Source organism: Peromyscus californicus, unplaced genomic scaffold, assembly GCF_007827085.1.
Source record: "Peromyscus californicus insignis strain IS unplaced genomic scaffold, ASM782708v3 Scaffold_10__1_contigs__length_136768540, whole genome shotgun sequence".
Taxonomy (NCBI): domain Eukaryota; kingdom Metazoa; phylum Chordata; class Mammalia; order Rodentia; family Cricetidae; genus Peromyscus; species Peromyscus californicus.
In genome coordinates this window covers 116,713,374-116,731,157 of record NW_026294391.1, presented here as the reverse complement: position 1 = coordinate 116,731,157, position 17,784 = coordinate 116,713,374, and the positions used below count along the sequence as shown (strand labels likewise).

General features: G+C 41.3%; 1 protein-coding gene across 1 annotated transcript in view; it reads right to left on the bottom strand.

Annotated features, from left to right (window-relative positions):
• Adgrg4 (adhesion G protein-coupled receptor G4) overlaps window positions 1–17,784 on the bottom strand; it is a 109,860-nt gene that overhangs the window by 41,010 nt on the left and 51,066 nt on the right. The window contains exons 8-11 of the mRNA XM_052747287.1: window positions 16,388–16,551; window positions 14,520–14,652; window positions 12,090–12,208; window positions 2,350–2,566 (exon numbers count right to left, since the gene is read on the bottom strand). Of these exons, the coding sequence (XP_052603247.1) occupies window positions 2,350–2,566; window positions 12,090–12,208; window positions 14,520–14,652; window positions 16,388–16,551 (633 nt within the window). The remainder of the gene's footprint in view (window positions 1–2,349; window positions 2,567–12,089; window positions 12,209–14,519; window positions 14,653–16,387; window positions 16,552–17,784) is intronic.

Here is a 17,784-nt window from a genome sequence, read left to right as displayed (position 1 = left end):
CCTCTGGCTTTCTGTGGAAACAAAAGCAGAGCCTCCTTTCCAAAGCAACATATCCTTACATCCAAATTTTGAAGTCAAGGCACCTTTAAAATATACATTTTGGCATAACTCAACAGCTTTTACAATCAAATGTTTTCCTTCAGTTACAAATATCAAAGAGAACATAATCCAGATTGTCTGTGTGATAGCCATCTTTACGTGGCTTATTTTTTATATTACCTTGAACCTACTGCTTTAAACTGCAGCAATCTAAGACTGAAATGGGGCTGTGGCTGCTGGCTCCGCCCACTTCAGCTTCCCAACATGGCGGTGGTATGTTTTCCACCAGCTCTGGGAGCCATCAACTCTCAGAAATAGTGGGTCTATGCTTCTATCAGAGCAGTGTGTAGCCCAGAAACCTCTTTTTTTGTTTTGTACTAGCAAAGGCTAAATCCACCATGCAGCTTAATGTGCCACTTGCAGAGGCCTCATTCCTGCCATACTGCAGGTCGAGCACACATGCCAGGAACCCGCCATAGTAGCTCAAACAGGCAGGCTGCTGCTTACTTGAAAGAGACAACTAGGAACTGTTTTTAGCTCCATTTTAGAATCTTTTTGCTCAGGTTTTAGGTGGAAACTCTTGCCAACACGTTGGGCGCCATTTGTAGCTAATGTGGTATTGTATTCCCCCAAATATTGTGCATTGTGGGAGCCCGTTCTTGGGTTCCTCGTGGCTTTACCCAGCAGGTCCGCATAGAGGATGATTAGGACCACGGGCCTGAGTGCAGGTGTCTGAGATGGTCTGCACTTGGCTGTGCTGGGGAAGGAGGTCTTTTGCCCCACCCCTTGGCATCTCTATAAAAACCCTGGGGCAGAGACAGTCGGGGCCCGTTGGAATAGGTTTCAGGCCCTCTCGAGGCTATCCTTTATTTTCTATCTGTCTATCTCCTCAAGATTCTCCGTAATAAATCCTTCTATCTAATATTTCCTGCTGCTCACACTCAAGAAAACTCTGGGTAACTGTGGGGGGGGGTGGATAAATGCCCCACAATGCATTCTAATAAACTTATCTGGGGTCAGAGACAGAGCAGCCACAATATTAAACATAAAGGATAGGCAGTGGTAGCACACGCCTTTAATCCTAGCATTCCAGAGGCAGAAATCCATGTGTTCAAGGATACAGCAAGGCATGGTGACTCATCATGCCTTTAATCCCAGAAAGCAAGCCTTTAATCCCAGGGAGTGGTGGTAGAAAGCAGAAAGGTATATACGGTGTGGGGACCAGAAACTAGAAGCATTTGACTGGTTAAGCATTTGGCTGGTTAAGCATTCAGACTTTTGAGCAGCAATTCAGCTGAGACCCATTCTGGATGAGGACTCAGAGGCTTCCAGTCTGAGGAGACAAGATCAGCTGAGGATTGGCAAGGTGAGATAGCTGTGGCTTGTTCTGGCTCTCTGATGTTCCAGTGTTCATCCCAATAACTGGCCTCAGGTTTGATTTTATTAATAAGAACTTTTAAGATTCATGCTACAGATGGATTCATCAATTCTACTAGAATAGTTTAAGAGGTTAAAGGGTATATGGATAGAGCTTCATGTAAGAGTTGTTGTCTTTTTTAGTGTCCAATTAATGCTACCTATAAAATGGGGAGAGGGCACTAGGAGGAGTTGGAAGGCGTAGTGAGATACATACATACATACATACATACATACATACATACATACATACGTGTGTGTGTGTGTGTGTGTGTGTGTGTGTGTGTGTATGAAATCAAACTCTTTTGGGTAAGTATAGAAAATTTTCAAAGAATAAATTAAAATATAATAAAATGAATAAATAAAAATAAGACATTCATAATTCAACTTCTCAGGGAGAAAAAACAAAAAGAGTAGGTTATTGACTGTGAGGTAGAAAGTATCAACCACAACAGTTCCGAAGTTTTTCAGGGTTCCGTGGGTTGGATACATTTTATAGAAACATACAAGCCGGGCGGTGGTGGCGCACGCCTATAATCCCAGCACTCGGGAGGCAGAGCCAGGCGGATCTCTGTGAGTTCGAGGCCAGCCTGGGCTACCAAGTGAGTTCCAGGAAAGGCGCAAAGCTACACAGAGAAACCCTGTCTCGAAAAACCAAAAAAAAAAAAAAAAAACATTTTATAGAAACATGCAACAGTCGGAGGGATTTTGGGCTGGGTTTTGGATAAGAATTTATTTGAAGAGTCATTATCACTGAGAGTTCATTCATATTTAAATAGTGCTATTCACTGCACTGGACCTTGTCAAAGCATAACTGCCTGGTTGCTGAGGAAGTAACACAATAACATCTAAGTTTCGTGAAACAATGTCTCTGAGCCAAACATTCTGACTTACTTATTGCTTACTGGAGGCAAATTGGAAGCTGGATCGCTTTGCTTTTCCGTCACCGTGCTGATGATTTGGAGTATCATCTGGGTTAGGTTGGTACTTATCTCATCACAGTTGGAAATATCATCTACTTTAGAAACAATAATCTTGGTCTCTTCTTCATCCAGAGGTGGAGACTCTTTTACCAGATTTAAAATGTGCTCCGCGACATCATCTGCATTCTCTGGGGAAACAAAGTGGAAATGGGTGACCTCCATTTCTGCCCTTAATGTGGGGCTATGCTGGATGGCCTCCTCTCCTTTGAAGAGAAAAGCAGTGAGATGGAGACACACAGCAAGTGAAGAAAGTTCACCAAAGGAAACTGTTGAAGCTCAAGTTCTCCAACAGCTGTAGTTCCGGGAAGAATGGAAGTCAATTTTGTATTCATTAAGTCTGATTTCAAATGCACTAGGGAAATCTTTTTGTCACTGAAGAATTATCTTGAAACTTGATGCTAATTAAGACTTTTGAGTGTTGGTTTGAGTTAAGATCCCACCTGTACTCAAATATCAGCAAACACTGAGTCTAAGTTTTAATAATCGAGGGTAGTGATTACTATTCCCTGTCAAGAACTGGCAGCCCACAGGTAGAAAGCAAATATGGACCACATAAGAAGAAGTAATTAATTTTGATTTTCTAAGGAGGAAGAACAATAGCTATTAGCTCGCCCACTTTTTTCTTCACTTTTTATTATGGAAATCTTCAAGCATAATCCGAAAGCAAAAGAATAATCTAATGAATCTCCAGGTACTTCATGAATCACCTAGCTTCAACACACTTCAGTGGAAAGCTAATCTTAATGTATATCCTCTCTCACCTACCTTTGCCCTCTCCACATATCCTAGAGTTTCACCCACAAACACTTCAACACATATCTTTAAAATTAAACAACTTTTGTCTTAACCACGATCCTACTTAAGTTAAAATTAAGATAAAAATTACCAATATTTACAGCACCAAGTGTCCAATCAGTGTTCAAATATCCTTAGTTGTCTCATAAATGCTTGTTAAATCATTGTTTTACTTGAATCATCACCCCCTTTTAAAGTGAAGAGAGCTATTAAACCAATGCAATGCAAACTAGATTTTACCTCACTATAATCCATATAAAGCTGATCTTCATGCTCATGTCTTTGTAACTTAAAACCCAGTAACCAAAATATGAAGGAGAAAATTGAAAAAGAATTTATCTGTTGAGAAAGATTCCAGAGAGAGAGAGAGAGAGAGAGAGAAAGCATTCGTGACACATTTAACTCAGCTCATATTATGAATAATCAATTTGAGTGTAAAATTCTCTCCCTTTCCTTCTTCTCCTCCTCTTCCTTCTCTTTTCCCAGCCACTCAAATCTCTCCCCTACCTCAAGCTCCACACAACTTTATTCCCTATGCAGGTCTTTTTTTCTCCCTCCTTATCTTTCCCCAGTTTTCTTCTTTTGTTCTTTTTATTTCTACAAGCAACTCTGAGCTCATCAATGGAAGCTCAGCAATTCTAATCAAGGTCTTCTTAAGCCCCTCTCCATTACCCCAACTTGTCAATGGCTTATGTAGAAACAAGTTCACAAGCAATGTCAGTGTTTTCTCTGAGGAGACACAAAGGAAGGAAATTGATTCTAAATGAATATTTCATCCCTGTTAATATCTATCTTATGGTCCATTCAGAAACAGTGGAATAACAGGTTTGGGAGATGGCTCAGTGGGTAAAGGCACTTGCTGTCAAGCTTGACCACCTGAGTTTGATCCCTAGGATTCACATGGTGGAAAGAGAGAACCAACTCCTACAAGTTGTACACACACACACACACACACACACACACACACACACACACACACAAACACACACACACACACACACACACACACACACACACAAATACACACACACAAATTTAACAGAAAACTTTGAAAAGAAGCTAAGAAAACAACCAAATTAATGGTGGAGGGAAAAAACTGTGAGCTACATCCGGTATCTTTCTACTGCTGTTATTAAATTGTTCAGGCTTTGTTGAAAATGGAATCGCCAGAGCTGCCTAGTCATGATTCTTTGGGCTTCAGTGGTGTGACTTCACTTCACGCTGTCCCTGCTGTGGCAGAATGAAAGTAAACAACAGGCCAATAGGAGACTAACTACACTGAGGAAAGTAATTATAGACTTTTCATCTGCAGTTATATATTTTAAGGGAAATTTGGGATGGATTATAGTCATTGCATAAAAAAAAAATTCTAAAAAATTTGTGAGTTGACAGAAACAGCCAGCTGCCTGGACAGTCACCTGAGGTTTCTCCACAGTGTTGGGGCATCATCTTCAGCCTATAGGCTTAGCATATCTGACAGACTCATTTGTGAAGTAGGATGTACACAAGGTCGACAGTTCAACCTCACATTGGGTGAGAGCAGTCCATGTACCAGAAACACCTGAATTCCACTAGTGTCATGTCATGATTCAGGATTTTAAATTCTGGAAATTGTTGTTGATTTTTTAATTCAGCTGTCCATTCTTGGCTGTGTATATATGGCTTCATCTTAACATCCCGTTCTTCTCCACATCCCTCTGTCAAATGCTTGCATGCACTTTCTGTTTTTATTTTTGTTAGCTAATATTATTTCCTTCTTGGGTCTCTGAGGGAGTTGAAGATTAGTTAGTTATAGTTGAAGGTTAGTTAGTTATAGTTGAAGATTAATTAGGATAGAAAGTGAATTAGATACATTTTGGACTTAACAAAATAGGATAGATAATGAAATTATTTTCTCTGAATTTGTCAAATACAAATGGACTAGACATTGTTTAGACATTTATTACTTGTATATATTGTATATAGTCATTGTACTTTTGTATATAGTTTTTCTTTTGTTAGTTATAACCTTTTTCTTTTTTTTCCTTTTTATTAAAATAGAAAAGGGGAAAAAAAAGAATGTTTATGCACACTTATATTACTAATACTTCGTTATTTAGGAAAAATAAAGTGGTGAATACTTAAAAAAAAAAAAAAAAAAAAAAAAAAAAAAAAAAATTCTAGGATCCTAAGCAAGACTAAAAAGGAAATCTTCCTTTATAAGTTGCAGGACAGATTCTCATTGCTTGAAATATTGTATCAGTTAATCTGTCAATAATTGTAACAATCAAAGCACTAAGGGTGTGTATTTTTTTCCCTGAGCTATTGCTCTGAGCCAATGCTGCATAACAAACCACCCCCACTTAGTGGTTTAATATAGCAGTTAATCATTTTCACTTGCGGTTCTGTGTGTTGAATGGGCTCAACTGAGCAATTCTCTTTTGGGACTCGTCAAGTAGTAGAAGTGGGACTGAAGCTAGGGCTGGATCCATCTAAAGGCTAGACTGGCCTGGAAGTTCCTCTTACATCTAGCAGTTGAGGCTAAGCATGTGCTAATCATCTGGGGCTGTGGGTGGAACTCCCTCCACATGGCCTCTTCCAGTGACTTGGGTTCAGAGGTGGGTTGAATCCTGTGTGTAGTAGAGCCAGCTTGTGTAAGCTTATAAGAACCCAATTTGTGAGTTTCTGGGAAATTCTCCCAGAAAATTGGTCTTGTTATTAAATGCAGGTACCATTACATTTAAATTATACAAACTTATAATGAAATTATATTAAAAACAATGAGGATTCTCAAAAACCCACCATCTGCTAATTATTTGGCTACATTTCACTGATACATTTGGAACTATTTACATTCATAAATACACCCCTCACCAACTTCACAGTTCACTGACTGTGTTAGAGTTTATATTTGCCATGAGAATATTACATTATAATAATACATTATAAAAAATATCGAATGTAGCGCCAGGCAGTGGTGGTGCATACCTCTAATCCCAGCATTCAGGAGGCAGAGGCAGGCAGATCTCTATGAATTGGAGGCCAGCCTGGTCTACAGAGCAAGTTCCAGGACAGCCAGGACTACAGAGAAAACCTGTCTCAAAAAACCAAAACAGAAAAATAATAGCAAATGCTACAAATCATTAATTACCCTTAGGGGATAGAATTGGTTGGTAAAATATTTCTCAGCATGCCACTGGACTTCTCAAAACACAATAACTGTGTTCTGCGAGGAAGCATCCTAAATGAAAATGCACCAAGAAAAAGAATACCTACACTTTAGTCCTCTTAAACATTAGACCCTTTCGCCTGCTCTTGAGACCCTTTTCCTCCCACTGGGTTGCCTCATCCAGACTTGATATGCGGGTTTGTACTTATTCTTGTTGTAACTTGGTATGCCATGTTGGAGGCCTGCTCTCTTCTGAAGGGAAACAGAGAGGGGAGGTGTGTGTGTGTGGTGGGGGAGTGGAGAACTGGGAGGAGTGGAGGAAGGGGAAACTACAGTCAGTATGTATTGAATCAGAGAAGAAAAAATACAAAAAAAAATTAGACCCATTGTTGACAGTGTCACTACTGTCAAAATTCTGCCACATTAAGCAGCCAGATCTAGTGGAGAAAGCGTGGATGAAATGATGTTTGGCATTTTGAAGATGAGCTATAACAGCAAAACACTAACAACCTCACACAATGATTATTCATAGCATCTTCACATAGATGAAGACATGAAAGCGGAGAGATAATCTAGCAACACTCTTGGGCTCTTGGGGGCTTTAGCATGACTTTTTGCTACAGTCTCTGTAGTCTTTCATTTCTTTTCTCCATGTGGTGGAGGATTGAAATGGCAGTGCTTTGTCACCCTTCTGCCTTGACCAGGAGGTGGAACCCAGAGCCTTGCACATGCTTGGCATTTATTCATCCCTGAGCTCCATGCACCCCTCCCCAAAGCCCCTCTTCTCTGTCAGTCACTCATTGTCCAGCCTACCATGATGGCGGAAGATGCCAGCCAACTTCATCCTGGCCTGGTGTATCTTCAGTATCATGTGAATAACAAAACCAGGGAAGCAAACAGAACTCCGAGAACTTTGAGAGGATGAATTCCTTTTTCTAATGGTGTGATATAAGGGAGTTAAGAAGAACAAGTATTTACATGAGAGAACTATGGAGTTTTTCTCCAACTAAGACATGTAATGTTTGTCACTAAAATTAAAAAGGAACGCAAATACCTTGTTTCAATATGAGTTCATTTCTCTCCTTTACACAGTACACATCGTTGTTAAGTTCCCTACTAAGAAGGAAAAGGATTCCTCCAAAGCTATCAGGCTTCTAGTTTACTTTTCAGTTGTATGCATTAGAACAATGGTCCATCCAACTATTCTCTTTCTCTGTTGCAACTTCTCAGTTAATTTTCCAAAACTCTGAAGCCAGTGCAGTGCTTTTGTTCTTGTTGTGGTTATTTGTTGACTTTTTCTCCCACTAGAGAAAATTCTACTAGCATGTCTAAAGCAAATGTGTCACTCAGAAGGAGGAAGGTCAGGCTGAGACAGGCCCTCTGTCTCTCCACCCACTCGCTACAACCTGCAGCACCACCTCCTGCCCTGATTCATAATTTCCCATCTAGGACATCAGAGTTGGGCTGACTTTCCTAACTCTGCCACATATTCTTTGCCAAGGATCTCAAATGTGAATCTTCCACAAGGAAGACAGCCAAAGAAGTTCTCTGTCTTCCGGCCAATCCTTTGGTCCTTCTGGAAGGTGCTGTTGTGCTTATGCCTCAATCGATGGCCACTCATTAAGGCAGAGACCCAATCTGCCAGTACAGTCAGCCACATCTACAAAGTTATGCAGAAATTGAAATTCTATGTGGAAAAGAGATTTACTATATTTTCAGGCCCCACTTCCTGGTTCAAAGAAGCTCGTTTCTCACTGTAACCTTACATGGTGGAAGAGAAAAACAAGGCTTCTGAGGCCTCTTTTGGAGGAACACAAATCCTATTCATAAAGGACCAGGACTCATGACATTTCAAATGCCCCTAATCTGCGATTAGGATGTCAACGTACACATTTGGCTGGGTTTGGAGTGGTAGCAGAAACAGTCAGTCTATAGCACATATTTCACCAAAGGAGATATGTAGATGACAGACAGGCATGTGAAAAGATACTCAATCCATATGTCACTAGGGAGCTCCAAATTAAAGAAGCAATGAGGTAATAGTGTACAGCTATTAGAATGGCCTAAATCCAAAACACTGACAGCAACAAATGATGCAGAGGATGTAGGGCAAGAGAACAACTTAGAAGCAAACCAGATGTCCTCAAGTAGGAGAATAGATAAATAAACTGTCATAAATCCAGGCAATGGAATACTAGTCAGTACTAAAAAGAAATGAGTTAGGAAGTCATAACAAGACATAGGGGAATGGAATTGCCAAGGGCAGGAAGTCAGCTTAAAAAGGGTACACATTGCATAACTTCAACTATGTTACATTCTGGGTGTAGGGTAAAAGGACCAGCCAACAAAACCCACCCTGGCCCTGAAACCCAAGCCAGTGAAAGAAACACTTTAGCCCTGAACCCAGAACCTAAGAAACACACTCTGATCCTGAAACCAGAGCCAAAGAAATGCACTTTGGCCCTAGAATCAGAGCCAGTGAATGAAATACACCCTGACCTTGAACCTAGAACCAAAGAGCTAAAAGGACCAGTGAAAGAAACACAGTTTGGCTCTGAAACCAGAGCCAATGCTGCCTACTGAAGCAACCAATCCCTGAGCAGAAAACCTTCTCCCTTGGAGAAACTGCCCCTAAGAAGCCCTATATAAGACCCTCTGCCTGTTCAGTTGTGGGCTATCCTTTCCCACCCTGGTGGAGGCAGCTGCTCTCCTGGATTCCTCCTTCCCAAATAAATCTCTTTCTTAAAAGAGTTTTGGGTGAAGAATCTTTGCTGAGATGTTCCCTTAGGGGGGCTGAGCAGAAAAAAATGTAACAACTTTTCACCAGAGCTTAGCAGAGTGAAGCAGAAGAAGCAACATCTTGGGCCAGAGAGAAGAAGAAACAGAGCTCTGCTGGGAAGCCCCCTTAACCAGGGACAGAGCAAAACTCAGCTCTAAAGGTTTTCTCTAGGACAGGATCAGGATTGCTACATCCTACAGGGAGACCATTCCCCACCTCACTCCAGCTCCAGGTATAGCCTGTCTTCCCAACAAGTCAGAATACCTTTTCCCTCCAGAGCTGTCCCTTTGCAGCTCCAGGTATAGCCTGTCTTCCCAACAAGTCAGGATACCTTTCCCTCAAAGCTGTAACAGTCACACTGGGAAAGTCAAAACCGTGGAGATAATAAAAGGACCACTGAGCGCCAGAGACTAGAGGGGAGAAAGAAATGCATAAATGTACTACAAGGAGGCCTTAAGGGAGTGTGATTCTGTGGATATATGCTATACCTGTTTATACTTAGAGTTACCAGTATACACTGTCCTAGTTAGTTCCTGATTAGTTCCTGGTTAGTTTTATGTCAACTTTATAAAAGTTAGGGTTGTTTGGGATCAAATCCATCACACTTGCCTGAAGGTAAGTCTGTGAGGCATTTTCTTAGTTAGTGATTGACGTGGGATGGTCCAGTTCACTGTGAGTAGTGCCATCCCTGGGCAGGTGGTACTGGGTGTATAATAAAGCAGACTAAGCAAGCCTGTAGGCATTGTTCTCCCATGGCCTCTGCTTCAGTTCCAACCTCCAGGTTCCTGTGTTGAATTCCTGCCCTGACTTCTCTCAGTGATGGAGTATGTCCTGAGAGTTATAAGCTCAAATAAATACTTTCCTCCCCAAGTTGCTTTGGGTCATGGTGTTTTATCACAGCAGTAGAGACCCTAACTATGATATATAGCATGCAGTGTCAAGCGTGAACCCCAAGCTGGGTGGTGGTGGTGCACACCTTTAATCCCAGCACTCGGGAGGCAGAGGCAGGAGGATCTCTGTGAGTTCAAGGCCAGCCTGGTCTACAGAGTGAGTTCCAGGACAGGCACCAAAGCTACACAGAGAAACCCTGTCTCGAAAAACAAAACAAAACAAAAAAGAGTGAACCCCAATACAAAGTGTCAACTGTGTCAGGGTAGAGACGTCCATTGTGACAAAGCTACCTCTGGTGGCAGTGAGGGAGGACTGTACATGTGTGGCAAGCACAAAGTGGGGCTCTATGTTTTCTTCAGTGTTCCTGTTGCTGGACATAGTGGTGTATGCCTGGAACCCCCACACCTAGGAGGCTGAGGCAAGAGTATCGAAAGTTCAAGGCCATTTTGAGCTATGGGTTATACCTAGCATGACTCTATCTCAAAAGACTAGCTATTGTTATTAACCTGCTTCTCCTCTAAATAGATTTTATGAAAAATTCAAATCCTCTTCTCTAGACTGAGCAGGACAACAAGAAAAAAGACACAAATTGCTAAAATCCAGAGTAAACGTATGCATGATGGGGAGGGGAGGCAGTGGCACCAGGTGTAACTAAAAGATGGGCCTGTGTTCGTAACAACATGAGGAAATTGGAACCTTCGAATGGTGGCAGCGGGGATGCAAAATGGCTCAGCAGCTGTGGAAAACAGGTTTGCAGTGCCTTCAAAGGCTAAGTATAGAGCTACCAGATGACTTCACAACTGTACTCTTCAGTATGTCCTAAGAGAAGAAAACATGTCTACTAGTCATTTGTACTACAAATATTCACAATCTGTCTATAAATAATATCCCAACATGCAAACAACCAAATGCCCATCAATTGATGAGTGACTACTAAAATGTGATAGGTCAATTTAATACAGTATCATTCAACTATTAAAAGTGGGGTGATGGCCCATGCTGCAACATGAGGAAACTTCACATTTTGAGATGCCTATAATAAGCAAAATTCACACAGGTAGAAAGTGGATCGATGGTTTCCAGGAACTGTAGAAACAGAGAAATAGAGATTATGCTAACAAGTACAGTGATTTATATAATGAAATGGTCCTTTGTAGTGACTCTCCTCTATAGAATTCACAATGATGGTTGCACAACCGATTTACTGAGGAAAACCTCACTGAATAAAATGACCCACTGGATTGTATTTGCTAAATGGGGGGAACCTGTGCATATCACCACTAAAAAGTTTTAGCACTACTTTGAGATATCAGATTTTGCTAATCAAATCAGCTTGATAACACATTGTATTAATGAAGGTGTTCTGAACCAGGTACTTCCGTAGCCTGTGAACTGGATTATAAATTGATAAAACTATTTACAAAGAGCATTTTCATATTATATGATTGACCCAAGCAATCCTGCTTTCCAGAATTTATGCTTAGCACTGATTTACACTGCCCAATTTGTTTATAAAACCAAATGTTCTATTTGCGAAATGTTGTGACATTTGTAATATCCATTAGAGCAGTCTTTTTCTTTATAATTGATAAATCACTGAATTGGGAGTTGTGTGGGTGTGGGTGTGTGGGTGTGTGGGTATGTGTGTTGGGGGGTGTATTTGCTGTTTTATTTTGCTTTTGAAACAGGTTCTATCACTATGTGGCCAAAGCTGGCCTTGAACCCAAGATCCTCCTGCCTCAGCCTCCCAAGTGCTAGAATTATAGAAATGTGCCACGAAGCCAGCCTCTTAAAAGTTTTTAAATAGGGAAAATAATACTACAAATACAAAATGGAAATCTACAAAACAGAGAAGTCTGATAGTCCTAATTCCTGCCCTATGGCCACCTCCACCAACAAGCACATGGCTTCTGAAACGGGGCTTCTGAAGGTAAATTTTCATAGAGTGAGTTCTGACTATACTCCCTCTTATCTCAGGTCAAGTAGGCAAATGAAGGGAGGTCCCATGATTTCTCTGATGTGCATAAAATTGTCTTACCATCGCTTATAGTGATATTAGCAAGATCCACAATCTTATCAGGGAGTCCTTGAAGCAGCTTGCATTGTTTAAAGCTTGGTTTTTCCCATTGACACTTGCCAGTTTGGCTGCTGATAGAACTGCAAAAAATGGAATAAAGGAACAAGAGGCATGATCCAGCTTTCTCACTGAAGGAATAGGTGAGAGTAGTCTTAAAAGAAATGGTACTGCCGGGCGGTGGTGGCGCACGCCTTTAATCTCAGCACTCGGGAGGCAGAGGCAGGCGGATCTCTGTGAGTTCGAGGCCAGCCTGGTCTCCAAAGCAAGTTCCAGGAAAGGCACAAAACTACACACAGAAACCCTGTCTCAAAAAAAAAAAATGCTACCAGCTGGATACAGTGGCTCATGTCTATAATGGCAGCACTTGAGATGCTGAGACATTAGGGTCACCATAAGTTCCAGACCAGACTATGCTACAGGGTAAGAACTTGTCTCAAAATGAGTAATAATTACCATTAACTAATTAATTGATTAAATAAAAGCAAATGGAGGAGGACTTCTCCATACCTATGGCATGTCTTCCTGTGTCCATTCCCATCTTTTGAGTTTAAATAACACAGATGGAAGCCAAATAGCTAGGAATGGGACAGGGCAAGACTCAGCTCACCAAGAGTCAGTGAAGAGGCTTTGCATCTCTACATATGACTCTTTCCCTTCACTTTCCTCTCTTGCCTCTTTTAAAGAGAAAGTCCTGTTGGAATAGTCTTGTCTCCACAGAGTACATGTCTCCAAATGGTTAAAGACCCTTGTAGTTCCCTGTCCCTCACTGTCGGTGCCTCGTCCACTTCAGGCCAGTTCACGTCAGCCAGTGCCCTCACTGAGCACACACAGACTCCAGGGATAGGAGGAGGAGGCACCATAGACAAACGGGGCAGGGTCTTGGACCGCACTAGGAGCTTGGAATTGAGTGATCTTACACTCTGACTTGTGCAAAACGTAAGAAAGGGTTGCATAAGTAAAACTGAATCTATCAAAACACCACACAAGAAGAATTTCCTCCCTCCCTCCCTCCCTCCCTCCCTCCCTCCCTCCTTCTTTCCCTCCTTTCTTCTGTTCTTTCTTCCTTTCTTTGTATGTGTTTGCTGTGGTGACAGTGGTGAGTTTTGATGTTGGTGGGATTTTTTTGTTGGGGGGTTGTTTGTTGTTTGTTTTTATTTTAAAACAGGGTCTTACTCTGTAAACCAGGCTGTTCTGGAACTTCCTAAGGAGTGCTAGCTAATCTCAGACTCACAGCAATTCTCCTGTCTTGGCTCTTGGAGTTATGTGACTACAGGTACAAAACACTCATGTCTGGTTAAGGGGACTTTTCAGCATTTAAAGTGAGCTAAGCCTGGCACAGAAAGGCCATATACCTCCCTGCTGCCACCAGTCAGAGAAAGAGACACAAAGAAGTAGTAGTCATGTCTACAATAACAAATTATCTCTTCAGCTAGAGTACATGGTGAAGGGACGGAGCCAAGAATGACAGGAAAGGCAACCTGCTGTCTTGATGACTGTGCTAGAGGTTTGGACTCCATTCTTGAACAAAAGTCTGCCACGGTAGCAGCCAGACTTCAGAAAATCATGCTGGCAGCATAGTGAATTGGGCTTGAGGAGTAGTGGACTGTGAGAAAGCATGCAGACAGCTCTAATAGTAGGCAAGAGCTCGTAAAGGGTTTGTACCAAGGAGTGTGCTGCAAAGGAGAGGCTCTATGTGAGCTCTGGCTGTGGCTGCCAAAGTTGCTTGCTTTGTTGACTCATTAGATGAGAGCAGGGGGGGGGTATGATACAGTCAGAGATGTGACTACCAGTGCTTTGAAGCCTCTGTTGAGACCTGCTGCCCCTCTGTTCTGCCCATTTAAGTTATTTGGCATACACCATTAACAGCGGAGAGTAAGAAAATAAGGCTGATGATTTTAAAGGGGAAAATGATAAACTGAACAATAGAAGAGTGATGGAGTAAATTATGATGGCCCATCAGCGAGATAGCAGCTGAGGCTGGCTTCAAATTGATCATTAAAAAGATGAATGCAAAGCATGGAAATGTTTGATAAACTATTGAATGAAAGGGCAAATTACATTATTGGTATGTAAACCATGGTTACCACTACAGAAAACTTAAAGACATACAGAGAAGGGCAAGACTGAGGGTTGGGGGGAGACAAAACAAATACATGCCAACCTAATAACAGCTATGTTGAGGTGGTGTGGTTGTGGGTGAGTTTTTTCTTTTGTCTTCTTGAAATTTGTATTATATTATATGTGCATGTTTAACTCTAAAGGGTGAAAGAAAGAAAGGATTGGCAGTTGGAGTGAAGGAGAGGGTCTAAAAAGAATGACATAGAAACACCCCCCAAATGGAGCAGCCCTTGTTGCATATAAACTAGCATTTGGGACCTCACAGATACATACCAGATTCTTGTGACGTTCCTATTCTCATTTTTAATGCACCTTACTTGGGCTGTCTCAGTAGGGTCAGTTAATGGCCACTTATATGTCCCTTTGTATTTTGAGGGTGTTTCATCTGCTTCACATTTTCCTGGCTCTATAGAGAAAAATGTATGCAACATTTTCAAGGGCAAAAGGCACTTAAAAGTATCATCAACATCCATTATGACCAATCCTTATTACCCTGCACACGACCATCAGCATATACAAGAGGGAACCATTTCAACCAGGACATTTAAACTAAGCTTCATGGAAACCAGTTTTAAATTCAACTTTTGTTTAAATAAGCCTTTCAGTGTAACCTCAAGTTTAGTCCTTTTCATTAGAACCACCCACTGGTGGGGGTGTGGTTGCTTTTTCCCATTTTTAAAAATTCTTTGATGTATATAATGAAATTTGGAAAGAGATTTTTTAAATGCTAGATACACATTGGGAAAAAAATCAAACCACAGAATGGGTACTAAAATAACACATCTGGGAGTCTCTGTCTGCTGATTGTCTTTCTTGCGAAGTATGCACTGTTGTTATCATTTTGCTATGTAACCTAGGAGACTGTGGACAGACATGTCTTCCCCATGGTAGTCATCTACTTCTTAGTGGTCTCAGGTGGATTTGGTTTCAATAAAATCAGTATGCCTGCCATGACCAATACACCCATGGCCATGATGCCTCTGCTGATGACCACTACACCCAGGGCCACAATGTCTCTGCTGAAGAATAAGACTGAAACTCCACCCATAGAAGGCTGCTGAGCCACACTTTTGCTACCAGGCCTTGTCAAATTAAGAGAGATGTGGTCTAAGCTAAGTCTATGTGAAAGTCCCCAGTCCTTACAGAGTGCTTACTGCATCTATGATCCTGACTCTTGACATTTTCCCTTAGATAGAGACAGTGACCCAAAAAGTGAGCCAGCCAGATCTGTCTAATCTTCTCTATGAGCAAGCAAGAAACTCACCTCCTTCTCCCTTCCAGGACACACTGATTAGTGTTATTTACATGGTGGGCTCTGACTGTGGCCTCCACTCTTCTCTGCCTCCATCCCACTCTAACCTTGTGCAAGCACAGTCTCTGCTATTTAATTAGCTTGCTGCCAAGGACAGTCCATTCGAATGCACGTGTGTTAACTCAAAGTTTTTACAGCATTCTACTGGGGAAAGGGACAAAGCTGGCAGCAATGGGAAGGAGGAGGTGCAGTGGCCTGGTAGTCTTTCTCTTTTACCACTGAAGCTTTCCTAATTAGAAAAGAAAATGTCCATGAGGGAAATCTGGGACAGTTCCCAGATCATTTCCTAAGATGAATAGGTTGGCTGAATCAGTCAATAAATTAGCAATTATCTATAGGGCATGTACTGTGTGTAATGACAAAGCCCACCCCCCATGTCTCCAAGTTTTCATACTAGAGAGGCAATCCTCTCACACTACTCATAGACCAGCCACTGTTGATATTCAGAGCTGACCAATAGTCCCTTGTAAAGTCTCTGTTATTCATTTATAAACTCTTAAAGGTAGAAGAGTCATCAGCACATGTGGCCATAAGTTTACGTGGAAAGATGACTTCTCAGCTGGGCATAGTGACTCATACCTATAAGCCCAGCATCCAACACTTAGGATGCAGAGTCTGAGGTAGGAGGGTTTTAATGAGTTAAAGACTTACTTGGGTTATATAGTGAGTTCCCAGCCACCCTGGGATACAAACAGAAACCTTGTCTAAAAATAAATAAATAATAAATCTTTTCTTCCCTCTGAACTTTAGCACCTTTACAGCATATTCACTACGAGTTTTATAATAAGAAAAGTGCACTTATACTGAAGTACCCTGCCAAAAGCATTACCTAGCTTTTCCACTACAACATGGTCCGACTTTACCAGGAGAGTCAATCGATCTCGTGTGAAGTTTGCATGTGTGAGGTTCCCATGTATCTTTGTTCGGATCCTGCTGATCAGTTCCACTGATTCCAAAGAGGAGTTGGCCTTTATAATGACCCAACAGGCACAACTACAAACAAGGCAAAAAAAGAAACACTGCAGTCAGGTCAACCGTGTGCAGTGTAGCCAGTGCTGCTGAAGTTCTATAGAGTTGCCCTCATTGGTAGGCCATAAGTATTAAATATTGTTTAGCCACTAAGTGATAGATGTTGAGAAATGATGAAAGACAGTACAGGGAAATATTCTAATAAATTTTCTTGCATCCATCCAAAAAGAACAACTCAAAACCTATTTTCAAAAGAATGGTCTACAACATTTGTAATATGTTGAATTGCCTAGCCAGGAGATTTCTCTAGGAGTTTGTAATAATTAATAGGGAAGACAGAGTACTCAGGAGTTACTATTTCAGAGAAAACCTTTTATCGTTATGGCCCTTCAATTTATTCATCATCACTGCAATAGGGCAGATAGGCACATGTCCAATTAGTCTATACAGAAGTGTTCTACTGAAGGCTTAGTTCTATAAAAGACTAATAATGATGATAATGATAGCTAACAATTATGGAGTTCTTGCTCCACATGTTTTGATTCATTTAATTCTCACAAAAACCTTATGAAGTAGTGATGTTATGGTTCCCATTCTACAGATGAGAGAACTGAGGCTTAGGGAGATAACATTTCCTGCAAAATCTACCAAGCATTTTTATCCACTAAAAGATAATAAAGAATAGAGCAGTCCCTGATCTCAATCTCTACAATAAGGTCTTTTAATATTCTAGATTGCTCTAGTATTATACTGGTGAAAATATTTCAGACTCACAAACTTGCCTACTTCTTTTTTCCATTTCCATTTTTGCACATAGCTTTTGATGAACATACTCACTGAGCTTCTTAACAGTTGTTGGAAGTTAGATGCCCTGGCCTTTATGTCAAATTTCTCCATATGGCAAATCAAAAGAATTCCTATCCTTTCCCTGACCTACACTCATCCTACCACTTCTAATTGGAGGCCATCTCTTCTCTGAGTTCATATTTCCACTGTGAAGAGGACTAGGCTGTTTGAACCTCTCCTCCTCACTTACAGATGACCCTCAGTTCAGCACCTTGGACATGTCAATAATCTCTCCCTGAGCCTTCTTTGGCTCTGTGTCCTTCATGATGTGTATCAAACAGACAAGCAATAACCATTGTTCCAAGAGGATCTGGCCCATGAGTGTGAACACTATCTGGGGTGTTTTCCATGAGGTTGTCACTGTTTTCTCAGCATGTCATTGACATTATTGACCATAACGAACATTTTATT